The sequence below is a fragment of the Pecten maximus genome, chromosome 4 (genome assembly GCF_902652985.1).
Source record: "Pecten maximus chromosome 4, xPecMax1.1, whole genome shotgun sequence".
NCBI classification, from domain to species: Eukaryota; Metazoa; Mollusca; class Bivalvia; order Pectinida; family Pectinidae; genus Pecten; species Pecten maximus.
This window is the reverse complement of record NC_047018.1, coordinates 2,814,234-2,832,900: the sequence shown is the minus strand read 5'-3', so window position 1 is coordinate 2,832,900 and position 18,667 is coordinate 2,814,234. Positions and strand designations below refer to the sequence as shown.

Here is an 18,667-nt window from a genome sequence, read left to right as displayed (position 1 = left end):
CTGATGCTACTGTTAGATATTGTGTTTATTACATTTTTATAGCAAATATACAAAAGAGTCAGCTGTTAATTTCCCCTTTCCCCATTGTTGTTTGTAAGCAGTGTTTTGATTTATCTAATCAGAAAAAGTTCAAAAATATCACTTTTATAGAGTGAATAATTTTCGATATATTTCACAGGTAAAAATGTACAACATGACTTAAATTCCCCGCCCCTTTTCACATTGATGTAGATATTTGGAATGCAAAGAACCTGAGATGGTTCAGGTTTGGTCCCTTTTACTAAAATTGTCAATAATTTTAATGTTGAATTTACCAGGTATTTGTGTAAATGATAGGAACACTTCACTGTCGTTCATTGGACTTAGTCCTTTAAAGCAAATCCCACAACATATGTTATACACCTTACTGAGAGTTTGTTTAACAGATTGAATTTCATGTCAATTCATTTTCATATACACATTGTAGTATAGAATAAAATCATAAAATGGTAGCATGCTAATCATAATCATATAAGGAAAAGATATATTCATTGAAAATATGAGTTTCCGGAAAATTATCTTTAATATGATGGATGTTTTTAATATAAATCATTTCTTAGTTTCTGGTAAAAGTTTAAGAAATTTGAAATTACTCTTTCAAAAGAAAAAGAAAAAGTTAAATGCGATTAATATTATGAAGTGCATTTGATTGACATATTTTGGAAGTGTTTTCCTACAAAAATAATGATTACTCTGTAGTTTACTATAGCACCGTACTGTAAGACTGTCACATTTGGATCCCCCGTCTCAGGCCAGCCAAATTGCACTTGAAACGTTACATCATTCCATTCCTAGATATAACCGGAATCTGTACATCATTCCATTCCTAGATATAACCGGAATCTGTACAAATCTCAGTTCTCCGTTACCTTGGTGACAGCTACCAGAATACACAATCACTCTATTGGTTACAAAATTAAAATCCCAAAATTGTGCAAAGAATCTCTATAGTAACAAATTAACTATCTATGTCACTCGGCAGTTCTCCGCACACATGATGGAGGCGCAGATATATATATATACACCCACTAACAAAGGCTGATTCACATGTAAAAAACAATTCTCCTTTGTTGTGTGAACATGTGTCTTGTTGCCTGTACATAGCTATGACCTTGAACAGTTCCTGTGACCTTGTTTATGGTGTATCCTTGGTAAATTAATACATTTCCTGTTGATTATGAGTTGTGACCAGGTTTAGAACACCTCTGTCTTGATTACATTACTGGTAAGATCCAAGAAAGATTTCACAAACATTTGAGTCCAAAGTTGATTCGTCTAGAGTCCGCTGACCTATTTTTAAGGTCTTATCTCTAATAAATCGAGGAACACGACACCACATAGGCAATTGTATTATGCTTTGATATATAAATGATTGGCCGTCACCAAGGCTAGCTGCTCCACAGACGGTCCGGACTACTGTCCATATTGATACTGATGCAATTGTTGTTACTAGGTGAATGTTTGTATTTACCATTGGGTGTGCTGTGGTCAAGTCTAAGATCAAGCCGGTCAGAACTTGACCGCATGTCCTCCATGGAATGTTTCTTGTTCAGACTATCTGATGTCTGACCACTAAGAATGTCATTGATAAAGTTCTGCTCTGCCTCAGACATGGACTGCATGAGAGGGGTATCTTCGTACTGACTCTCCCGGTGTGGGTCATCGTCCAAGGGAAGCACTTCTGAGTACGGATTCTCTACACTCATCACCTCTGTGTAGTGATTTGGCTCCGAGTAGTGATTGGGTTCCATATAGTCCCCATCAATACCATCTGCAGATGAAGCAAATTCAGAGTTATACTTCAGAGCAGAATCTGTTGATAAGGCTGAGAGTCTGTCTTTTTCTATTGGTTCCTCAGTAATCATGTGATCAGTTTCTTCAGATGCAGAGGAATATCGGTGGGTTTCCCTGGAAACCTGTAGGTTGTTGTGACAATATTCTGAAACATATTCACTGTCAATAACAGAACAGTCGGCCACTGATAAATCCCCTGCAATGCCATCCATATCTCTGTGGTGGGGGATGTGGCCATTTGAGTGGCCATTTGGCTTCCTGTTGCTATGACGACCGGAGCCGCCATGGCTGTAGATGGTTTGCTCTCTACTCGAGTAGCTATCTAGGTCACTGCGATGGTCACTCTTCCTTTTGTTTTGGTGACCTACAATTGAAGACATGTATCATACTGTTAACAAACTCAGAATTCCACAGGATTTGATAACAAATGAACTATACTTGCAGTTGGCAATTGTAGGCAATTTGAACACCAACTGGTCCGAACCAAATTCAATTAAGTGTTTATTGCATTATCTTGAGGTCACATTAAGGCTTAATACAATATTTACCTCGTGTTGTTAATGTTGAGTTTGAAGACTTCCTTCTTCTTCTTCCACTCCAAAACTTCAGCAAGTGCTGAGAAACAGAAAGGAAAAGGTTTTCATTGTTTTCTTTGAACTATCCAGTATGTGAGGATTAAATTTTCGATGGTTAGAAATTTTTTCTATAAATTTCTATAAATCAACTCTAAATGTCACGACCAGAAATAACTCAATGTTTTCCAAACTGCTAGCCACATTATTTCACTTTTCAAAGCTTGGGCTTGCCAGAACCATGAAAACTCCATTGATATTTTTTTGGACAGATACAATTATAAAGGTTTGGGACCAGACTAATAAAATGACCAGTGGACCTATAAGAAGTTGGACGGACCAAGTGATATGGCTGAAGCTATACACGATTTCATTGTGGAATGGAGAAAACCCGGGTATGTAACTTGTAGAGATGTTAACCAAATAAACAATCTTATAAAGCAACATTATTTTGGTTTCCCAGACAGATGGGACGAGATGGAACGAAACATATTGGGAAGGGACGGAACGAGACGTGATGATATGGGATGGGATGAGACGTGATGAGATGGGATGGGACGAGACATGATGGGATGGGACGAGACATGATGGGACGGGAAGGGTGAGGGCGTAACAAACACACTGGACTGTAAATGGACCTACCCCACCGCTGGAGGATGAGTTGTTGTGAGAGCTTGAACTAGAATAGCCGATACACATGTCCCTCAAACAGCTTGGTAGCCATGTTGAGCGGTACGCCAGCTTCTTGTACTCCTTCTTCACCTAGAAACAAACACAGAGAATATATACAGTTATAAATTCTTTACTTTGTCCCAAACTGAACGATATTTTTATCAAATAACCTTCCATAGATCCATGGAGACAAATGACCTTCCATAGATCCATGGAGACAAATGACCTTCCATAGATCCATGGAGACAAATGACCTTCCATAGATCCATGGAGACAAATGACCTTCCATAGATCCATGGAGACAAATGACCTTCCATAGATCCATGGAGACAAATAACCTTGTATAGATCCATGGAGACAAATGACCTTCCATAGATCCATGGAGACAAATGACCTTCCATAGATCCATGGAGACAAATGACCTTCACTTGGTTGCTGAGACTGTAATATATGAACTGTCCCAGCTATACCGACAACATACATAGATTTTATAACTGTTAGGACATTGTAAAATATTACGAATGTGTGACCTTGAAATCTAGACTAACCCAATATATAACCATAGAGAGTATCACTGACCAGTAACTGGTTACTGTGAAATAACAGGGAAAAATACATTCCTGTGCAGTGCCCCAACTGGAATCAAACCTGATTCTCCAGCTCTACCTCCTGACCCAAAGAAACAAGTTCCATCAGCTGAGCGACAGAAACCGTCTTTAACACTGTAAGCCACACCAACCCGTTCCTTTTACATTACTAAGGGGACACTACCTCAATTTGTATACCCTGACACATGTATCCCCCCAAATACTCACCTTCTCGTTAAGGAGGCAGTGGAAGATGAAGATGAAGAGTCCTTGGAGACTGTTCAGCACTGTAAAGACGTACGCCATGACGACCGACTCTTTGTTGATGTAAAGGATTCCAAATGCCCAAGTCAGTCCTAACAGCACCACTAGGACAGCAGCACCCTTCAGCCACGCCCTGTTGTCACAAACATATAGTACACTCTTTAATCATTTGAAGGATGACTATTTTGTTTTTTCCATTTTCCATTTTCGAAATTCATTTACAACATATTATTTCATTAAAGATTTTAACAGAATACTCTGTTATATGATCTTCTGCCCACTAATAAGCCCCATCTTCATTTTTGCAGAATCATGAATTTTAATGAAATGTTAAGATGTTGTGATCACTAATGAAATATATCACTTTTAGAGAATGAATGATTTTTGATATTTCACTGATAAAAATGTTATAAAGTTTTAAATATAGAGATCTGGTGCCCATCATAGCAAGATATCTATCTAGAGTTGGATTTCTTCTTTTCTTGCTTTTTTGTTCATAAGATTTCACCCAAAATTGAACATGCACAAAATATGAACTTTAACCGAAATCTGAGAAAGATCCATATAGCATTACTTTTTTGAAAGAACAAGAATATTATGCTCATAATAAATATTCTTTTAAAATAAACAAATACCTAATACTTAGTTTGGAGTAAGGTTTGAAATCTAATCTTATTATGAAGTACAACAGTTTCCTACAAAAGCTTGGGATTTCAGACAAACTTTTATTTTATTGACAAAGGGACATAACTCTGTATAAAGAAGTGTACCAGAGTGTAATTTAGTTCATGACAAATATACAATTTGGTAAATCTAGAATTCAGACTTTATAAGTTAATTATGCTATGGAGAAAGTGATCTACATTGACAGAATACAGATCTACAGTTCCCTCTGATGCGAGAGATAATGGACTGATCCGGTGTGACAGATAATGGACTGATCCGTTGTGAGAGATAATGGACTGATCATTGTAGTGGGATACATATTATTCATAACATGCACCTATACATGTAGCATATCATAATGATTCTGTGTTGGTATAGTTGGGTATTATATTTCATGCAGATATCATTAAATTGGTATATCATGGGATACCATAAGTCAAACGGTCTGCTGACTTAATGCTGACATCAATACAAGACATTGAAATGGGTTTTGTAGAGCAGGGTTGTGTTTAGCTGTTTAGTATTTATCCGAGACAATGATGTCCACATTGTAATCATAACAATGGTATGACAAAATAACAGATATCTGCCCTGGTATATCTTACAGGGACCAACAATTAAGGACTAGAAAATGTTTGTAAGGCATACATACACAGTATACCACCCATCCCTTGTCTAGAGTAGAAAATGTTTGTAAGGCATAAATACACAGTATACCACCCATCTCTAGTCTAGAGTAGAACATACATACACAATATACCACCCATCTCTAGTCTAGAGTAGAAAATGTTTGTAAAGCATACATACACAGTATACCACCCATCTCTAGTCTAGAGTAGAAAATGTTTGTAAGGCATACATACACAATATACCACCCATCTCTAGTCTAGAGTAGAACATACATACACAATATACCACCCATCTCTAGTCTAGAGTAGACAATGTTTGTAAAGCATACATACACAGTATACCACCCATCTCTAGTCTAGAGTAGAACATACATACACAATATACCACCCATCTCTAGTCTAGAGTAGAACATAAATACACAATATACCACCCGTCTCTAGTCTAGAGTAGAACATACATACACATATACCACCCGTCTCTAGTCTAGAGTAGAACATACATACACAATATACCACCCGTCTCTAGTCTAGAGTAGAACATACATACACAATATACCACCCATCTCTAGTCTAGAGTAGAACATACATACACAATATACCACCCATCTCTAGTCTAGAGTAGAACATACATACACAATATACCACCCATCTCTAGTCTAGAGTAGAACATACATATACAATATACCACCCCCTCTCTAGTCTAGAGTAGAACATACATACACAATATACCACCCATCTCTAGTCTAGAGTAGAACATACATACACAATATACCACCCATCTCTAGTCTAGAGTAGAACATACATACACAATATACCACCCATCTCTAGTCTAGAGTAGAACATACATACACAATATACCACCCATCTCTAGTCTAGAGTAGAACATACATACACAGTATACCACCCATCTCTAGTCTAGAGTAGAACATACATACACAATATACCACCCATCTCTAGTCTAGAGTAGAACATACATACACAGTATACCACCCATCTCTAGTCTAGAGTAGAAAATGTTGTTAATGATGCAGAAAAATATAGGTTGCAGTGGCCAATATGTCATGTGATGTGTAGAATTCTTTTGTACAAAAGTCTTATTGGTCGAAGGAACCAAAGAAAAATAAAATAATGAATGCTTCCAGCACCTTAGATTTTACAGTGTTGGGGGACTGTAAAGTCATTTCACAATAAATCATTAATTATTGGAGAAATCTAGTGAATTCGTAATATTTCATATGAATTATTATGTCAAAGTTAGTGATGTAACGTTGACTAAGTAGTGATGTAATGTTAACCTTACCAATACTAGTTAGTGATGTAGCATCAGACCTTACCAATACTAGTTAGTGATGTAACGTTGACTAAGTAGTGATGTAATGTTGACCTTACCAATACTAGTTAGTGATGTAGCATCATACCTTACCAATACTAGTTAGTGATGTAACGTTGACTAAGTAGTGATGTAATGTTGACCTTACCAATACTAGTTAGTGATGAAATGTTTGTAATCATACTAGTTAACCATATACCAACCACTAAGTAATTTTTATCAATACTAGTTAGTGATGTAGCATCAGACCTTACCAATACTAGTTAGTGATGTAATGTTGACCTTATCAATACTAGTTAGTGATGTAATGTTGACCTTATCAATACTAGTTAGTGATGTAATGTTGACCTTATCAATACTAGTTAGTGATGTAACGTTGACCTTATCAATACTAGTTAGTGATGTAACGTTGACCTTATCAATACTAGTTAGTGATGTAATGTTGACCTTATCAATACTAGTTAGTGATGTAACGTTGACCTTATCCAATTACTAGTGTGATGACTTTCCTCCAAAATAAAATATCGGGAACGGTCCTTTCAAACTATTTGCTTGTTTTTTTACCGGGTCAACATGTGATTTAGCACACCCATTTTAAACCAATTATTGTTAGAAATAATTTGTTGAACCGGGTTACAAATAACCCCTTTTTTTGGGGTGAGTATGATCGCCTGCTAATTAGTTAAAAGGATGCACCTTAACCCCTCACCAAGTAGCACCCTATATACCCGTAAATTGACCTTATCAATAAAAAGTTCAATAGATGAACGTTGGACCTTCAATACTAAGGATTCTTGGGGGGGGCCCCCCCCCCCCCCCCTTTTTTTTGTTTTTTCCCTTTTTTCACCCAAAAAAACCCTTTAAATCCCCCCAAAATTTTTACATACACATATCCACATTAGTGATTAGAACATACATACAAGTATCATACCACCCATTTTAGTCTAAGTACTACAATACCACACTTGTAGATCCCATACATACTAGAGTAGAACATACAACAGTATCCACCATCCTAGTCTATGAGTAATACATCACATACCCCATCCTCAGTTAGTAGACATTACACATTACCTCATCACTAGTTAGAGTACCTACATAACATTCACCATCTCTAGTATAGATGAACATACATACACAATATACCATCCATCTCTAGTCTAAGACACAGTATACCACCCATCTCTAGTCTAGAGTAGAACATACCTACACAAGATACCACACATCTCTAGTCGAGACGTGTAGAACATTTACATACACAGTATACACACCATCTCTAGTCTAGAGTAGAAACATACTACACAGTATACCACCCCATCTCTAGTCTAGAGTAGAACATACATACAACATAACCACCATCTCTAGTCTAGAGTAGAACATACATAAACAATTATACCAACCATCCATAGTCTAGAGTAGAACATACATACACAATATACCACCCCATCTCTAGTATAGAGTAGAACATACATACACAATATACCACCCATCTCTAGTCTAGAGTAGAACATACATACACAATATACCACCCATCTCTAGTCTAGAGTAGAACATACATACACAATATACCATCCCTCTCTAGTATAGAGTAGAACATACATACACAATACACCACCCATCTCTAGTCTAGAGTAGAACATACATACACAGTATACCACCCATCTCTAGTCTAGAGTAGAACATACATACACAATATACCACCCATCTCTAGTCTAGAGCAGAACATACATACACAGTATACCACCCATCTCTAGTCTAGAGTAGAAAATGTTTGTAAGGCATACATACACAGTATACCACCCATCTCTAGTCTAGAGTAGAACATACATACACAATATACCACCCATCTCTAGTCTAGAGTAGAACATACATACACAGTATACCACCCATCCCTAGTCTAGAGTAGAACATACATACACAATATACCACCCATCTCTAGTCTAGAGTAGAACATACATACACAGTATACCACCCATCTCTAGTCTAGAGTAGAACATACATACACAATATACCACCCATCTCTAGTCTAGAGTAGAACATACATACACAATATACCACCCATCCCTAGTCTAGAGTAGAACATACATACACAATATACCACCCATCTCTAGTCTAGAGTAGAACATACATACACAGTATACCACCCATCTCTAGTCTAGAGTAGAACATACATACACAATATACCACCCATCTCTAGTCTAGAGTAGAACATACATACACAATATACCATCCCTCTCTAGTATAGAGTAGAACATACATACACAATACACCACCCATCTCTAGTCTAGAGTAGAACATACATACACAGTATACCACCCATCTCTAGTCTAGAGTAGAACATACATACACAATATACCACCCATCTCTAGTCTAGAGCAGAACATACATACACAGTATACCACCCATCTCTAGTCTAGAGTAGAAAATGTTTGTAAGGCATACATACACAATATACCACCCATCTCTAGTCTAGAGTAGAAAATGTTTGTAAGGCATACATACACAGTATACCACCCATCCCTAGTCTAGAGTAGAAAATGTTTGTAAGGCATACATACACAGTATACCACCCATCCCTAGTCTAGAGTAGAAAATGTTTGTAAGGCATACATACACAGTATACCACCCATCCCTAGTCTAGAGTAGAACATACATACACAATATACCACCCATCCCTAGTCTAGAGTAGAAAATGTTTGTAAGGCATACATACACAGTATACCACCCATCCCTAGTCTAGAGTAGAAAATGTTTGTAAGGCATACATACACAATATACCACCCATCCCTAGTCTAGAGTATCGATACTAGTCAGTGATGTAACGTTGACCTTACCAATACTAGTTAGTGATGTAACGTTGACCTTATCAATACTAGTTAGTGATGTAACGTTGACCTCATCAATACTAGTTAGTGATGTAACGTTGACCTTATCAATACTAGTTAGTGATGTAACATTGACCTTACCAATACTAGTTAGTGATGTAACGTTGACCTTATCAATACTAGTTAGTGACGTAACGTTGACCTTATCAATACTAGTTAGTGATGTAACGTTGACCTTATCAATACTAGTTAGTGATGTAACGTTGACCTCACCAATACTAGTTAGTGATGTAATGCTGACCTTATCAATACTAGTTAGTGATGTAATGTTGACCTTATCAATACTAATTAGTGATGTAGCATCAGACCTTACCAATACTAGTTAGTGATGTAATGTTGACCTTATCAATACTAGTTAGTGATGTAGCATCAGACCTTACTAATACTAGTTAGTGATGTAACGTTGACCTCACCAATACTAGTTAGTGATGTAATGTTGACCTTATCAATACTAGTTAGTGATGTAACGTTGACCTTATCAATACTAGTTAGTGATGTAACGTTGACCTTATCAATACTAGTTAGTGATGTAACGTTGACCTTATCAATACTAGTTAGTGATGTAACGTTGACCTTACCAATACTAGTTAGTGATATAACGTTGACCTTAACAATACTAGTTAGTGATGTAACGTTGACCTTATCAATACTAGTTAGTGATTTAACGTTGACCTTATCAATACTAGTTAGTGATGTAACGTTGACCTTATCAATACTAGTTAGTGATGTGGCATCAGACCTTATCAATACTAGTTAGTGATTTAACGTTGACCTTATCAATACTAGTTAGTGATGTAACTTTGACCTTATCAATACTAGTTAGTGATGTAACATCAGACCTTATCAATACTAGTTAGTGATGTAACATTGACCTTATCAATACTAGTTAGTGATGTAACGTTGACCTTATCTATACTAGTTAGTGATGTAACGTTGACCTTACCAATACTAGTTAGTGATGTAACGTTGACCTTACCAATACTAGTTAGTGATGTAATGTTGACCTTACCAATACTAGTTAGTGATGTAACGTTGACCTTACCAATACTAGTTAGTGATGTAATGTTGACCTTATCAATACTAAGTAGAATGATGATCGGTAGTTTTCACTCATAATGAAATCATCATGTAACTGTTCATTTTTACAAAAAAATAAAATTTGCATTGTTTTAGGGACAAATGCTGAAAGTTTAGCAACATTCATTTTTAAAACATGGTGAATTACTTGTTAAGAATAATAGATTGTTATTTAAGTTAGTCATTTAATAAATTCCCTTTTCCCACAGTTAGGGTGAGTGAATGGACATGCTAATTAGAATATAAGGAAGCATGCACGAACATAAGCCCCGCCTTATCCAGAGGTAGTCGGACACCCGCATATACACCAGGTAAAATATCCAGAGATCTTTCCCTGCCAGATTTGTTATTAAAAGTATCAAAGAGACTGATCCTTACGGTACTTCAGACTTGATCTTGACTTGCGAGTCCCGCAGCATGGAGTTGCCACTTCCCGAGGAGCTGGGATCCTGGCTGTTAGTAGTAGCATGCACAGTGTAAAAACAAGATTAATGTCTCAACGAAACAATAACACAGTTGTTACACAAAGGATATATATATTCTACAGAACCTCGTTAACCAGTTCAACCAAAATCCTTTTATTAAGGTAAGCTTTTACCTGTAATCTTAGAGTTATTGTCATTCTTTTGATATTGTCATTTTCCAGATAGATTGGTAAAAAGGTCTAGAATAAAGAGTTACCACTCTATCATGGAAAGTCTTTGATCCATACACATATGTAAAATCTGTTATTTTCTCATGTTGAAAATGTGACTGGAAATTACATTATAATTATAGACTAAGGAGGCTCCATTGAACTCTATCAGTTAAAAGTTATGATATATAACATATCAACAGGTAAACGTATATAAACACTTAGGTATAACCTACACTGAATGTTAATGAGGAGACATATCTAAATCAGACCTTCATCTTTAAACTGACATTTAGACAGACTTTACTGTACCATTTTAAATACTTTAATACCAGAAAAAAATGTCTCTTAATTTTGTGTCAATTTTGATAGTTTCAAGATTGTGCCTAAAATTAATAATTTCCAAAATATATTCATGAAAGAGGCTAACCACAGGTTAACATAGAATTAAGGAATCAACATCATACGGATCATCAGAAAACATTTTAGCAACTTAAAATATAGTATAATATAACCTTGGTGGAGATCTCAACAAAGGTAGCATACACTGATGTATGCAACACACTTCACATCTCTCTATCTCACACATTACAGACCTTCACATCTCTCTATTACAGACCTTCACATCTCTCTATCACAGACCTTCACATCTCTCTATCACAGACCTTCACATCTCTCTATCACAGACCTTCACATCTCTCTATCACAGACCCTCACATCTCTATCACAGACCTTCACATCTCTCTATCACAGACCTTCACATCTCTCTATTACAGACCTTCACATCTCTCTATCACAGACCTTCACATCTCTCTATCACAGACCTTCACATCTCTCTATCACAGACCTTCACATCTCTATATCAGACCTTCACATCTCTCTATCACAGACCTTCACATCTCTCTATCACAGACCTTCACATCTCTATCACAGACCTTCATATCTCTCTATCACAGACCTTCACATCTCTCTATCACAGACCTTCACATCTATATCATAGACCTTCACATCTCTCTATCACAGACCCTCACATCTCTATCACAGACCTTCACATCTCTATCACAGACCTTCACATCTCTCTATCAGACCTTCACATCTCTCTATCACAGACCTTCACATCTCTCTATCACAGACCTTCACATCTCTCTATCACAGACCTTCACATCTCTCTATCACAGACCCTCACATCTCTCTATCACAGACCTTCACATCTCTCTATCACAGACCCTCACATCTCTCTATCACAGACCCTCACATCTCTCTATCACAGACCTTCACATCTCTCTATCACAGACCCTCACATCTCTCTATCACAGACCCTCACATCTCTCTATCACAGACCCTCACATCTCTCTATCACATACCTTCCCATCTCTCTATCAGACCTTCACATCTCTCTATCACAGACCTTCACATCTCTCTATCACAGACCTTCACATCTCTATCATAGACCTTCACATCTCTCTATCACAGACCCTCACATCTCTCTATCACAGACCCTCACATCTCTCTCTCACAGACCTTCACATCTCTCTATCACAGACCTTCACATCTCTCTATCACAGACCTTCACATCTCTCTATCACAGACCTTCACATCTCTCTATCACAGACCTTCACATCTCTCTATCAGACCTTCACATCTCTATCACAGACCTTCATATCTCTCTATCACAGACCTTCACATCTCTATCACAGACCTTCATATCTCTCTATCACAGACCTTCACATCTCTCTATCAGACCTTCACATCTCTCTATCACAGACCTTCATATCTCTCTATCACAGACCTTCACATCTCTATCACAGACCTTCACATCTCTCTATCAGACCTTCACATCTCTCTATCACAGACCTTCATATCTCTCTATCACAGACCTTCACATCTCTATCACAGACCTTCACATCTCTATCACAGACCTTCACATCTCTATATCACAGACCTTCACATCTCTCTATCAGACCTTCACATCTCTATCACAGACCTTCACATCTCTCTATCAGACCTTCACATCTCTCTATCACAGACCTTCACATCTCTATATCTCACACATTCACATCTCTCTATTACAGACCTTCACATCTCTCTATCACAGACCTTCACATCTCTATCACAGACCTTCACATCTCTCTATCAGACCTTCACATCTCTATCACAGACCTTCACATCTCTCTATCACAGACCTTCACATCTCTCTATCACAGACCTTCACATCTCTCTATCACAGACCTTCACATCTCTCTATCACAGACCTTCACATCTCTCTATCACAGACCTTCACATCTCTCTATCACAGACCTTCACATCTCTCTATCAGACCTTCACATCTCTATCACAGACCTTCATATCTCTCTATCACAGACCTTCATATCTCTCTATCACAGACCTTCACATCTCTCTATCAGACCTTCACATCTCTCTATCACAGACCTTCATATCTCTCTATCACAGACCTTCACATCTCTATCACAGACCTTCACATCTCTATCACAGACCTTCACATCTCTATATCACAGACCTTCACATCTCTCTATCAGACCTTCACATCTCTATCACAGACCTTCACATCTCTCTATCAGACCTTCACATCTCTATCACAGACCTTCACATCTCTATATCACAGACCTTCACATCTCTCTATTACAGACCTTCACATCTCTCTATCACAGACCTTCACATCTCTATCACAGACCTTCACATCTCTCTATCACAGACCTTCACATCTCTCTATCACAGACCTTCACATCTCTATCACAGACCTTCATATCTCTCTATCAGACCTTCACATCTCTCTATCACAGACCTTCACATCTCTCTATCACAGACCTTCACATCTCTATCACAGACCTTCATATCTCTCTATCAGACCTTCACATCTCTCTATTACAGACCTTCACATCTCTCTCTATTACAGACCCTCACATCTCTCTATCACAGACCTTCACATCTCTCTATCACAGACCTTCACATCTCTCTTATAAAGACCTACACTTCAAATCACTCTTTCAATGTTAGAATGAAACCTTTTTAAATCTTGTGTTTGCTTTATAAGATCTGTCTGTATAACCTTCATGCCTTCAGACACAGCTTTTTACATTCCAATGAGTGAGGAAGATGCATGTGTACATAATGGATTAAATATTTTATCTAACTACGAGTGAGGAACCACTGCTTAATTGATGGATGTCTGTAACGTAAGTTTGTGGAAGAAGAAAAGAATTCTTTTGTTTCTACATCCAAATTTGTTTTTCTTCCAAAGGAAAGTTGTTTTACCCAATAATTATAAGTAGTTAATAATAATAGTAATATGAAAGTGAGTTTACCTTATTTTTTGTAGACGAGATTTTTCCTTGGTGCGGAGAGCTGAGGCCAGAGTATTAGCATGTTTACACATCATGTACACAGCTATACTTAGCATGACGATATTCAACTAAAACAAAAACATTAGCATTATGAACATTTAACATTGACAGTTTAGAGGAAATGTTATTTTTGGTAAATGTTTAGGAGATTTATATATAAAGTGCCTATTTCTACTTCAGTAAAGAAATGGGTCAAAGCTTCAAAACAGAAAGTGGATAGGGAGAATGAAATGGTATTTATTGACATCAACACTGTATGGGTGCTACAGACATATTGCATGCTGGGAAGATCCAACAAGAAAAACATTTCTGAAGGATTTCTCATAATAATTTTATCAGAAAACTTCATCACAGTGACAATGGCAGGTCAATTCTAAATGCTCAAGTGATTAAGTTATGTTTGTACATGTATGTCATGACCATAAAATAGAAGCCTTTTGAACAACATGAGAGGCCCCGTCACATGCCCCAGAGTGTTACCCCCCCCCCCCCCCCCCCCCCCCACCACTTCTACACATATGAAATCAACCTCTACCCTACTCTAATAACCCTAATCTCTCAAAACCCTCTATTCATAAATATCCTCATCAACCAACCCCACTCTCCCCAACCCCTCCAACCCTCTCCCCAACCTTACTCCGCCCTCACCAACCCCCAACCCCTTTCCCCATTCTTAGCCAACTCCTGCCAACCCCAACCCCTCTACCTACCCTTACTCCACTCTCGCCAACTCCCCCAACCCTCTCCCCAACCTTACTCCACCCTCGCCAACCCCCAACCCCTTTCCCCATCCTTAGCCAACTCCCGCCAACCTCAACTCCTCTCCCCACCCTTTACCCCTCTCCCCACCCTTTACCCCTCTCCCCACCTTTACTCATGTGATTTGAGTAACATTATAATAAACACTTACTGTGATGACAGCAGCTACAGGACCTACAAAACTCCAGATAAAGCCATTGTCTGTCCTCAGCCAGCAACTAAATAATCAAATATCAATCAACACATCTTAGTTTTGTATGTAAAACACGGAAAAGAAATCTTCTAAAAGTGTAAAAAAAAAAAAAAAAAAAATAAATCTAAATATAGTTTCATTTATGATCAAAGTTTATTGCTTGATTCAAAAGCAAACAACGCTACAACTATATCATATCTACTAACCTACTCATCGCTTATAGCAACCTACTCATCGCTTATAGCAACTCCCAATTCTAATTTTAGAAATAACTATGAAACTTACTTATCAAACTAATTATATATATACATGAATGTCATAAATCAACGTCAGCCAGGAAGTAGCCATACAATTACTTTTCTTAAACTTAATATTTTGAATGTGCACAATATATGGACAAAATTAAAAGGTATAATATATAATATCATATTTTATATGTTTTACCATAGATCTAACCATATTCAGGAAAACATACCCACATTTTACCAAATCAATCAAAAGCCAGATAAATGGGGAATCCTATATATATATATATATGGCTTTGTTGTGCAATGTTAATACGTACTGTGTGTCTGTTCCATATCCGGAGGGCTGGACCCCTGCAGCCACACCTACCACGATAGCTGGTATTCCTGTCACAGACAAATCAACATAAAAATTTACTCTGGAATTAAATACTTAAAAAACACATTTGAAAGAATTTTTCATTAGAAACTATTTATTTTCTCAATGCAATTAAAAATGTTAATGAAGTTATTCTGATTTCATTTTGTTTCTTAAAAGATAAATATCAATTTTTCATTACTATTGATGAATCCTAAAAAGAGTAATGAACTTGTGTAATGGAGTGAGATACAAAAATAGTTTGTTTTTAGGAAAATCAATATTCTAGATAAGAGAAGAAATGGAGAGTTTCCGATAGATATCAATCAGCAAGCTTCAAGCCTATGAAAATTTAATTCTGTGAAGAAATAAGACTTTTTTATCCAGTTACAAATGCTGCGTATCGTTATCGATCTGATGTGACACTCAAGGATGTCTTGGGTATTGTAGAGAACTGATACATTTAATTTAATCAAATCTTGCCATCAGTTGTGATCCAATTTACCAAAAGAATGAGGAGAATAATAAACTATACGATTTATCTCCCTTTCTATCCAGGTTTTGAGAACAGATCACGAACGAAAAAAAACCCTGAATTAATCTAAAAATTGTGTGTACTTAAACAGGGCAATAAAAACTTCACAACTCTAAAATTCCAGGGGAAAAAGAGATATGAATCTCAGAAAAGGTTTTGCATTGAATTTGGAAATGATTCCTCAGTAGAAGTGATGAAGTATACAACAGTGTCTATATATACTGACCTGGGCATATAAACATGATAGGATAATAAAAGTCGTAACAAAGATGATGAAGTGTACAACAGTGTCTATATATATTGACCTGGGCATATAAACATGATAGGATAATAAAAGTCGTAACGAAGATGAATATAAGTTTTACCATATCCACATAAATAGTAGATCCTGCTGCGGGAACGACCAGGTTCAAAAACTTCTATCAACATAACGTAAAGCTGTACACCCTCCAGGCACATCCAGCCAAACGCACACAGGAAAAGGTAGTGGAGTACGCCCGCAATCACTGCACACACGATCTGCAAATAAATATTAAACATCAAACAGTACAAAAAGCCTAATTAAACAAGAGGCCCATAGGCCTTAACGGTCACATGAGCTATGAAATCATTCAATTAATTTGACCCATTTCGGCCCTATCCATCAGCCCAGTGGGTCAGTCAACCATCATCCAATGCTGATAATGTTAACCAAGTTAGAAAAAATTCCAACAGAAATCAAATGAATGATAATCAAAAATTTGATGTCCCTATATAAACTATAGTAAAGTTAACTACCTCCGTGAGACCCCTGGGGTCATGAAATTCACAATTTTAACTAATAATTCGAGCACTTACATGGTTCTGGGTCATGCCTATGCCCACCAAGAAGAGAAGTTCGGCCAACATGAGCGAGAGCACCAGATTTTTGTGTATGGTATTCCTGTCACACTGTAATTGTCTGTAATACAGAAGTTATTTTGTCCATGAACAAGATAAAAACACTACAATGAGCAGAGACATTTTTTGAAGATGCCACCACAAAAAATACTAGGATCTCTCCTCTCTGATGTAAACAGATATCTCAACCTAAGGGGTAAAGAAGCTTTAAGATGTTTACTTTGGAGATGTATTATTTTCAAATCCTCAAAACTCCTATCCCAGGGTTTTTTCATGGATAATCTCTGGTCTTTCATTCCAATTATTTTGATATATGGAACAAAACTATTTTATATCTTAACCCTTCTGTAAATACATTTGATACAATGATAATCACATATCACTGTTTTTGTACCTGTTCTTTATCAAGTTTTCAAGCTTTTGTTACAATTCAATTTGTGGTAAATAAGACTTACTTGAAAAAGCAAAAAGTGAAGAAACTGAAGAAGAGACAGAGGATGGAAATGATACAGCCGATGAATGTGATGGCTTGTAGTGACACCTCATGTTCAGGAGACAACTAGGGGAGACACAAAATACAATGGTCAATTAGTTAACATACAACAAAATACAATGGTCAATTAGTTAACATACAACAAAATACAATGGTCAATTAGTTAACATACAACAAAATACAACGATCAATTAGTTAACATACCACAAAATACAACGGTCAATTAGTTAACGTACAACAAAATACAACGGTCAATTAGTTAACGTACAACAAAATACAACGGTCAATTAGTTAACGTACAACAAAATACAACGGTCAATTAGTTAACGTACAACAAAATACAACGGTCAATTAGTTAACGTACAACAAAATACAATGGTCAATTAGTTAACGTACAACAAAATACAACGGTCAATTAGTTAACATACAACAAAATACAATGGTCAATTAGTTAACATACAACAAAATACAACGGTCAATTAGTTAACATACAACAAAATACAATGGTCAATTAGTTAACATACAACAAAATACAATGGTCAATTAGTTAACGACACTGTGTATAACATACAGAATAGTCCCTGGGTTTGGCTATTAAATCTTGTTAAAAGGTGAATTGTCCATATTACGCCCCTACAAAGTTATCACAAGCTTTCATCAGTAATCAATCATTTTGAATTCCTTACTTGACAGT

The 18,667-nt window shown here is 36.8% G+C and overlaps 1 protein-coding gene and 1 long non-coding RNA gene across 2 annotated transcripts in view; both read right to left on the bottom strand.

Moving 5' to 3' along the window:
• Positions 1 to 621: 621 nt before the first annotated feature.
• The window catches only part of LOC117324969 (adhesion G protein-coupled receptor L2-like), an 84,289-nt gene continuing 66,243 nt past the window's right edge, over positions 622 to 18,667 (bottom strand). The window contains 11 exon segments of the mRNA XM_033880819.1: positions 622 to 2,197; positions 2,382 to 2,448; positions 3,048 to 3,167; positions 3,893 to 4,061; positions 10,894 to 10,968; positions 14,473 to 14,579; positions 15,422 to 15,488; positions 16,029 to 16,095; positions 16,967 to 17,120; positions 17,439 to 17,541; positions 17,936 to 18,039. Coding sequence (XP_033736710.1) covers positions 1,428 to 2,197; positions 2,382 to 2,448; positions 3,048 to 3,167; positions 3,893 to 4,061; positions 10,894 to 10,968; positions 14,473 to 14,579; positions 15,422 to 15,488; positions 16,029 to 16,095; positions 16,967 to 17,120; positions 17,439 to 17,541; positions 17,936 to 18,039 — 1,803 coding nt within the window. The 3' untranslated portion in view covers positions 622 to 1,427.
• LOC117324970 lies at positions 10,976 to 13,923 on the bottom strand. Its single transcript, XR_004532108.1, has 3 exons — positions 13,310 to 13,923; positions 12,535 to 13,246; positions 10,976 to 12,421 (listed from the first exon to the last, which is right to left on the bottom strand). It is a non-coding gene; the product is annotated as an uncharacterized LOC117324970 (long non-coding RNA).